General features: G+C 35.7%; 1 protein-coding gene and 1 pseudogene across 1 annotated transcript; one reads left to right on the forward strand and one right to left on the reverse strand.

Annotated features, from left to right (window-relative positions):
- Positions 1-49: 49 nt before the first annotated feature.
- Positions 50-1220, forward strand: LOC145594057 (3-ketoacyl-CoA synthase 10 pseudogene; annotated as a pseudogene).
- On the reverse strand, positions 565-9049 carry LOC145594689 (putative disease resistance RPP13-like protein 1). The gene is made up of 4 exons (XM_081651024.1): positions 8589-9049; positions 4285-7522; positions 2507-2639; positions 565-1362 (listed from the first exon to the last, which is right to left on the reverse strand). Exons 1-4 carry the CDS (start codon positions 8973-8975, stop codon positions 1290-1292), a joined length of 3831 nt encoding a protein of 1276 aa, XP_081507150.1. The 5' UTR covers positions 8976-9049; the 3' UTR covers positions 565-1289.
- Positions 9050-9756: the final 707 nt, after the last annotated feature.

A 9756-nucleotide genomic window follows, 5' to 3' on the forward strand; every position in this document is an offset into this window, starting at 1 on the left:
TCTTCTATTCTTTCCTTATTAACTAGTTATAGCAAGTATGTCAATCAAGATGGAGAATTTCTCCACAGATATTGTCAATACTGGAGTTGAGAATGAAGGTCCTTATGCAGGGTCACTCAACTTTTCAGTTAGGGTTCGGCGAGGGTTACCCAACTTTCTTAACTCGGTGAATCTTAAATATGTGAAGCTTGGATACCAGTATCTAATTAGCCATGGTTTGTACATTGTAACCGCGCCACTTTTAGCCTTAATCGTTGGTGCCCATCTAGGCAAACTCATATGGGATGACTATGACCTCAACTATGATTTTTCTAGTGCCATTTTAATTCTAAGTCTTCTTTACTTGGTTGATTTTACCTATAATTTCCTTCTTCCAAGACCAACCTACTTGATTGATTTTGCTTGTTATTCACCACCAAAAGAGCTTAAGGTGAATAACATTGTTGTATTAATCACATTATATTGTAATTTCTATGCTATTATAATCTTTGAAAATCATGTACTAATGATGAATAAAATTGTAACTATTATGACAGGTTTCAAAGAAGGAGTTCATTGACTTGGCTAGAAAATCAGGCAACTTTGATGAAAAAACATTAGGGTTTCAAGAAAAAGCCCTAAAATATTCTGGCATTGGTGATGAAACATGTTTGCCTAAGGCAATATTTCAGCCTGGATTCAAGAGATCTCTCAAGCAATCAAGAGAAGAGGCAGCAACGGTTATTTTCGAAGCTATTGATGATCTCTTAGCAGCTACAAAAATCAATCCAAGAGACATTTCTATACTCATTGTTAATTGTACTACACTTAACACTACACCATCACTTTCTGCCATGGTAATAAACCATTACAAGCTTAAGCACAATGTTCAAAGCTTTAATCTTGGCGGTATGGGTTGTGCTGCCGGAGCTGTGGCTATTGATATGGCTCAAGACCTCTTGAATGTTTATCCAGGTTCATACGCGCTTGTTGTTAGCACGGAGATCATTAGCCATTCATGGTATACAGGAAAGGAACTAGATATGGTGCTCCCAAATTGTTTCCTTAGGATGGGAGGTGCTGCTATGCTGCTCTCAAATCGCCGCCTTGATCGTAGGAGGGCCAAGTATGAGTTAAAACAGGTACATATTTCTATACATCCATCATCACCTTATTCAAATATCATGAATTTTTATGTATATGCTATGAAACAACATGGTCTCATAAATGCATATGCATGACTACTCAAACAATTTGAATTTTTTTGAACAAATTTTATTGAACTATATATTTATTATATTGTTTCAACCTTAATTCAAGTAAGGAGATGATAAATCCTTACAAAAATGTATGTTATTCCTATCTTCTTCCCAAGTCCGACCCCTGTTAAGAAAAAGACATAGCCGAAAATCATAAACCATTAAGTATGTAAATAATATTTTTAAACATTCTATAAAAAATGTACGTGTGACTATAAATTTTCATACTAGGAATAACTAACGTAACGTTCAAGTAACATATTTTCATAGAACATTCATGATTCATTATAACTAACAATCAATTAATTGTCCAAGAACGAACCAATCAATGTGATTTGTTCCTTTACTCTGTTTCTATTTATTTATTTTATTTTTTTTTCTTGCACTCGGTAGGTTGTTCGCACTAATAAGGGCATGGACAATAGGAGCTTCAAGAGCATACACTTGAAAGAAGACGCCGAAGGGCAGCTAGGCATCTCAGTAAGCAAAGATGTGTTAGAAGTTGGTGGAAATGCAGTCAAGGCTAACATCACCACCCTAGGGCCACTAGTCCTACCATTCACCGAACAATTTCAATTCTTCACCACTTTGCTACGTAACAAAACCTCATCTAGGCCTTACATACCGAACTTCAAGCAAGCATTCGATCATTTTTGCATCATTGCAACAAGCAAGAAAGTGCTCGATGAATTTGAGAAGAACTTAGAGCTCACAAAGGAATACATGGAACCATCAAGGAAAACATTAGAGAGATTTGGTAACACTTCTAGTAGTAGTGTTTGGTATGAGTTAGCTTATTTGGAAGCTAATAAAAAGATGAAAAGAGGTGATAGGGGTTGGCAAATAAGTTTTGGGTCTGGTATTAAGTGCAATAGTCTTGTGTGGAGGGCTCTTAGGAACATTGAAAGGCCTAACAAGAGTCCATGGTTTGATCAAGAAGACTCCATTTACTAAGTTTTATTGCAAAGTAAATAAAATAACATGGAAAATATATACAAATGGTGTGATGAAAGGATTATTTTTAAAAATACAACTATAAATTTGCAATTTTTTTTTCAAGTGTAATAAATTTAGAAATGGAACATAATTATTGTATTATTAGTATGTAAAGTTATTCATTTTTATCCATATAATAGAGAATAAGAAACATAAGTGTATAGCATGGAGTTTTATCTAATTTTCTTTATTCTTTACTAGTTGGAGTTTTATCCATATACTAGAAAATATGAAACACGCATCAACCAACTTTAAAAACAAATAATACTTACTCCAAATTAAGTGTCTGTATTCGTAATTCAGTGTAAATATTTGCCAAGCCCCTGCTTGAATGAATGTCTGAACTTGGAGAGGCTTTCTGCTCCAAAAGGCCGAGAAGGGTAGAATAACCAATATGTTTGTCACCTGATATAAGAAGGTATGTGCAATGCTATTAGGCAAAAAAATTTACATGCCATTGTTTTTAGTCCAAATGTGCAATAAAATAAAGTGCTAGGTCACCAGCTCAATCAATCATTCGATCAACATATGGGAAAATATGATGTAAACAAGTGAACATAAAAACTCACATGAGTTTATTGTAAACAGAAGAGAAAGCATTTACTTATAATTCATTGTCCAAAAAAATGCAATATGATAAAACTTGAAAATCATAGAATACCTCAATGCCTATAAACCATCTACTGTTAATATGCAGAAGAAAATCTGGTTGTTATTAGATATACCTCTGGAATAACACAAGCCTAATGAAGAAAATCTGGTTGTTATTGAACTACCAAAACTCGAGAACAGATAAATGGCAAATTCGTCACATTGAAAAACAAATCAATTTTTTTGAGTCTTTGTTGAAGCTAAACTGTGTCCAAACCAAACCATTGTTAGAACCTAAAAGACACGTTTTCAAGGTCCTGCATATTTTCTATGTCAGGCAAAGCTAACTTAACTCAGGAAAACCCACCAAAAGCTAGTTGTATGCACAGCATTTCATCAGATCACCATCTATATGATAAGCTAGTTGTTAGAGCACCTTTAGTTGGTAACAATGGTCAAGCATGCAGTGAACATGGAAATACATAGTCTTTATATAAGCATCAGATGATCATACATTGATGGATTTCATAAAAAAATTATAAATAAAAAATAAATAAATAAAATAAAAATAAAAAATAAAAAAAAAAAATCAAACTTCAAGCTGAGGATGTACAGAATTGAAAGAACAAATCAACAAATGAATAATTTCAGCAATAGAATTTAGATTTGAATAGTTACGAGACAGCCAAAAATCTAGATGGTAAACAAATGCCTTGAGTTAAAGTTCGAATCAGGTAACATATTTCTTCACATCACCATCAGCAGCACTCAAAAATACATCTTAAATTTGAAAATGAAAACAAGGCAAGCTTTTCCAATATGTTACCTTAAAATGGTACATGTTATTACTACTGTTAGGCTTCTTGAGTTCTTAGCACCATAGCATGAGCAAACAGTTGCATTTATAATACAATATATCAGAACATTGTTCATATATTGTTATTTATAGCTCATCTAAAAAAGTAAAATTGAAACTATCAAGTTACATATAGAAGGTATGTACGACTACAATGATCGTTAATTTCTACAATGCCACAAATTTAAATTCGATATGAAGTTAAACTGCAGTGTGTTGTGAAAGATATGTATACATATACAGCTAGTTGATTGATCAAGTTCTCCTTCCAGCCACTTTCATTAAATTATTTGCAATATTTAGGAAAAGAATAACAAAAGCAACATTGTCATAATGTTCCTACATTTTTCTAGAACTTTAAACTAATCATCTGTTTGAGAGTGCAAAAATAAAAGTAGGCAAAAAGGCAATACAATGTACTAATGTTCCTAAACAACATACTCGGTATCTCTTAACCAATACAATGTCCACGCCTGAAGAGAATGCACGTATATTGAAATTTCAAGATCAGCCTAGTTTAGAGACTAAGCCACTGCAATCCTAACAGATGATTAGTTTAAAGTTACTTAAATGTACGCGAGACCATTATTTAAGCAAACTTACTTGAATGGACAGAGCTGGGTTGAATCATACAGCCATTGGACAGAGGCAGTGAGTGTCTTTCATACTCTGCTATTATACAGCCATTGGGATCACTTGTCAATTGTTGTTCTATCATATCACACTTTTCAATGTAAACTTCTTTAATGTGTGGAGGAAGGCCATTGTCACCAAAGGATTCCAATTTGGGGCAATATTTGATATCTATATAGCGCAATTTGGGAAGAGTGGAACAACATATTGTTTTCAAATTTTGGAAACCCTCTATGGCTAATATACACAAAGAAGAGGGGAAGTCGGGATAGCTAATGGACTCTACTGTATCAACACAGCTGCCTACATTTCCAAGTGCAAGATCACAAAGGGAAGTAAGAAGGTACAATCTCCACTCTTTTATTGGTTTGTCTATCTTGGTTCCACTGATTGAAAGGTACATTAGGTTTGTGGGTAAATCTCCTTGTGGAAAGTTGTGTAGTTCTGGGCAATTATGAATTGATAAATGTGTAAGTGAGGTCGAATTGCTAACCAATGATTCAAGCCTTGGGCAATCCCTAACATAAAGATAAGTGAGGTTGGGAAGGGTGCTGCAATTGGATATGGTTTTCAAATTTTGGAAACTCTTGATTTGTAATTCAAACAAGGAAGACGGGAGAGAAAGATGTGGGCAAGGAATACACTCTTGAGAATCTACGGAAGTGCCTACATTTTCAAGCCTAAGAATTTTAAGTGAATGAAGGAGGTGCAATTCCCACTTTGTTTCCGCCTGCTTTGAGTTCGCTTCTTTTATTTCAAGGGATCTCAAGGGTGAACCACCTTCCGCTAAGCTATGAAGTTTAGGACATTTTTCAATCCTTAAATCATTGAGGGAGGTGAAATGGAGCAATTCACCAGCAAGCCTTTCCATATTCTTCAATTCATTGATTTCCAGCCTTGTAAGAGAAGGCAAAAGAGGAGGTAGATTGCCTTGCAATGATGGACAATCATACATATAAAGGGTTTCGAGGATGGAAAATGCCTTGTAGTCAACTGGTGGGTGCACCCACTTCTCCCAGGATTTCATATGAGAAAAATTTAGAATCTTCAGAGATGGGAAAGGAGGAGTTGAGCAATTCCCATAAAATTCAAGACCTACCTCCTTAACACTATCCATATATTTAACCAGCAGACTCTTCAACGAGCGTAGTTGCCCCAATGGAGGCAAGCATACACATTTCTGACAGTTTTTCAACTTCAAGTGCACCATGTTAAAGAAAGAGGGATCTCCCAACCAACTTGGAAATTTCAAGCCCATGTACCCATCCAATTCACACTCTTTGATGGAAGTATGAGGCCACAACATCTCAACCACATCTAACCTAGTCTTGTCATCGACCTCATCAGTACAAGTTTCCCATTTCAAATTCAACCCATCTAGACTCTCTTTTTTACACAATTGGGCTTCCTCTGCGTCCCTAACCTCTGTCACATTTTCTAGCCCGGAAATGATTAATAATCTTTCATGGAGCTGATTCAACTTCCCCAACTCGCTTACCCTGGACCCACCTCCAGCTGCCAACACAAATGTCTTCAAAGTTTGCAAGTTTGTTAATTTCCCGATTCCAAGCGGCATCTCCTTTAAAGAGATATCACCAAAGTTCAAGTGACGAAGTTTCCCCAGCGATTCTATACATGGAACCTTCACAAATGTATAACAGCCTTCCAAGCATAGTGTTTGGAGATTCCAAAGATTGTTGATTGATTGTGGCAATGCTTTTATTCGTCTGAATTTGAGTCTTAGGTAGCGCAAGTATTTTAAATTACCAATACATTCTGGCAAAACTTCAATATTCTCTGAAACTAGGTATAGGGAGCGTACATATTGCATTCTTTGGATGAAGTCCAAATTGTCACTGATTAAACAATAGTTGCATAGAAAAGTTCGCAACTGAGGAACCATAATTTGATTTCCCAAAGTTTGAACATGCTCCGTGATAAACAAATGGCGAGTTCTTCTGAGATTTCTCTGTGTATCCACAGCATCCATTACATAACAGACGTCACCTGCAGCCAATTTAGCCACATCATGGATAAGGTCATGCATGAGGTAAAATCCTTGAAAAAATGTCTTTTTTTCAAATAATGACCTTGATACCAGATCATTGAAGTAATTTTGGCCTATATCCTCCATCCTTCTGCCTTTACTGTCTGGTAGGAAACCCTGAGCCATCCACAATTGGATGATCTCCATCTCTTTGAACTTGTAATCTTTCGGAAGTGCAGAACAATAAGCAAAGACTCTCTTCAAATAAGATGGAAGATAATGATAACTCACCCTCAGAACCGGTAAAACATTGCATTCCTCGTATTCTTCACACCAAACATTGCTCTCTAATATCTCTCGACGTTTGCTCTTCTCTGTTGTACATTTTATGAGACCTCCTAGGGTTTTCGCAGCCAATGGCAATCCTTTGCACTTTCGTACAATGTCATCCTTGATCTCAAGATCATCTACATTCACATGTTGTTGAAATAAACACCAACAATCATCACCTGACAAACCTTCTAAATGGATGATAGTGCTGTGATTTTTAGTCATCTTCTTCGCAGTCTTATCACTTCTTGATGTGACTATAACTCTGCTTCCTCTTGCTGCACCAAGAAAAGGTGTCCTAAGTTGATCCCAATCTTCATAACTCTCGCTCCAAACATCATCAAGAACAATTAAGAATTTTCGTCCTTTCAGCACTTGCTGCAATTTTTCCTGTGCCTGATTCAGGTTGCTACAATCAAAAATCCCATGGGTGGCCGAGTTAATAACATCTTTTGTAACGCGTTTCACATCAAACACATCAGATACGCACACCCATGCCTTAACAGCAAAGTGAGCCTTCACCTGCTCATCATTGTAGACATACTGAGCAAGAGTTGTCTTCCCAATGCCTCCCATTCCAACAATAGGGATCACAACATAATTCTCATAACTTGGTCTATCTTCGAGCAATTGACAGATGATATCTTTTTTCCTACCATCCCTACCATAAACATGAGGTTCTTTTATCAAAGACGAGGTCTCTGGCATCTTTCTTTGCTGCTTCTCTACTGCATATGTTGGTAAACGTATGTTGGATAGGAGACTCAAAGTCGGAGTTCGGGATTTAATCTTGTTCAAGGCGTTATTAATCTCATCAATCCTAGATGAAAAATCTGGAACAGAGTATCCAATTTGCCTGGTAGCACTACATCCACAAGCCAAAATGCCAACCTGATTGATTGAAGTTTATAAGCTAATATGATAAATAATGCTATAATTCAATAGCTAATTTATTCAACAAAAAAGCAAATAAACTACTATTAAAATTACAGAAATCCTTCCTTCCCAATGCATAAACAAATTATTTGCTCTCTCCATGATTTTTCTATATTTTAGTTTTTTTTTTTTTAATTTATTTTAGTAGGCAAACCAGAAATTATATTTCATCTGGTTGTTAGTTGATTTTACTGGTACATCATTTTCCTAAAACAATAGTTAGTTGATCACATTTTTTAACTAATAAATTCTCTCTATCTCTTTCTTATCACAAGAGCTTTTTTTTTTTCTCTCTCTCTACTCCAAAAATTGCTTAACAGTTCGTGAAAACTAAAGTAAGGCAACTAAAAGATAGAGAAATTATATAAAAGTTGACTATAAAAATAACGAAGACAATTAAAAAAAAGGAAAAATTCACTTTATATCTCATCATTGGGCGATTTACTTTTAATAATCCCAATATGTATTTTTATCTAATAATTTCAACTTTGATATGAGTTTGCCTCCAATAGACCAAATGACCGGTAACAAAGGGTAAATTTTATCCTAGCCAACCCCCCCTCCTCCATCCCCCACCGTAGCCCAACCACTAACCCCACCCAAACCGGCCGGCCTATCCCTCCGAACCTACATTTATCTATAGTCTAAGGGCCTGTTCTGATTGACTGAACTGAACTTATAAGGCTGAACTAAGCTGAATTGAATATTTCATGAGAGAAATAAATTAAGAACTGAACTGAAATTATTGGAATTGAACTGAACTAAAGTGAAAATAATCCGAAGAGAACAGGCCCTAATTCGTCCATTGCCAAAACATGATCCCAGTTCACTACTCTAACTCTCTAATGTTTAATATTATACACATTATCGCCTATTTTAGCAAAATTCAGGTTCAATTCAAGTTCAAAACTCAAAAATCAACTACATTTCCCACCAACGTCCCATTAAACCAAGCTAAACTTCAAATAATAGAAAATAAGATAAAAGTAAATATTATATAGTGCTAGATATTCATACAAACCATATTATGGAAGGACGTTGGAAGAAACCGACGAGCATTCTTGTTGAAATGATGAACATCAAAATCATCATTGCTATCCTGAGTCATTTTGAGGACTTCATAGGCAAAGTCATCCAAAAGATCCTCTAAATCAAAACCCAAATCTTGAAGATCCTCCAACCATAATCTAATCGTTTTTCCGTTTTGCTCGTAACATTGCTTCTCTTCAGCATCGATCAATACTGCTTCAATCATCTCCAGTTCATCCTTCCATTCTTCGATTTTTATTTTAGTTTTAGAATTCTTTCCTTTGTTAACCAGTTTTGTGAACTGCTTCACTCCTTCGGACACCAGTTTATCCAACACTTCTTTGAACATTGCTGAAACTATTATCTCTACTACTGCCATATTTGTTAAAAAGGTTAAAAAAAAATGGCAGAAAAATTGTAGATGAGAGTTTGAAATACAGAGAACGAGTGATTATGAATGAAATGAAAAGTGGGAAGAAGTGGAGACCTGAATTATTACTACTGCCCCATTTGAAGTGAAATGTTAAATGTGGGTACTCACAGGACAATTATTATTGGATGCGTTTTTGTTTTTGTTTTTTTTTTTTTTTTGGTGCAAATGAGGGTCTAAGGGCATGTTCTTTTACGTTGAAATTCAGTTCAGTTCAGCTGAGTTCAGTTCAGTTCAGTTCAGCTCAATTCAATTCAGTTCAGCTCCTAATTTCCTTCTCTTATAAAATATTCATTTCAGTTCAGTTCAATTCAGTTCAGTTGAGTTCAGTTCAGTTCAGTTCAGCTGAGTTCAGTTCAGTTCAGCTGAGTTCAGTCAATGAGAACAGGCCCTAAGCCCTGTTTATTCAAGAAAAAGAAACATCAAACTACAAACCGTGGCCAAGCCACACCAATAACATCCTCCCTTAGAAGATTATTTATTTCGATCGGAGGCGCATCGAAATAAATAATCCTCTCTTCTTGGATGACCCCCATATTGGCAAGTCGATCCGCAACCCTATTCCCTTCCCTAAAACATGTTAGAACAAAATTTGGAGGAACGAACAAGAGGGACCGGATATTTCTTCTAGGCACGTATCATAGCCGCTTTCCTAATAGTTTATTATCGACCCTCTACGAAACAACAGGGTTAACACGATATAACTATTGGGATACAAAGAAGAGACAAT

This window comes from Chenopodium album, chromosome 19, assembly GCF_948465745.1.
Source record: "Chenopodium album chromosome 19, dcCheAlbu1.1, whole genome shotgun sequence".
Lineage (NCBI taxonomy): Eukaryota > Viridiplantae > Streptophyta > Magnoliopsida > Caryophyllales > Amaranthaceae > Chenopodium > Chenopodium album.

Excerpts from the sequence above, each read along its gene's own strand:
- LOC145594689 (XM_081651024.1), bottom strand. The coding sequence starts at position 8,975 with ATGGCAGTAGTAGAGATAATAGTTTCAGCAATGTTCAAAGAAGTGTTG. Across the intron at positions 2,640-4,284 it reads ACCCAGCTCTGTCCATTCAA|GTGACAAACATATTGGTTAT; the intron begins GTAAGTTTGCTT and ends TTCTTATATCAG. Across the intron at positions 1,363-2,506 it reads ATACAGACACTTAATTTGGA|GGGTCGGACTTGGGAAGAAG; the intron begins GTAAGTATTATT and ends TTTTCTTAACAG.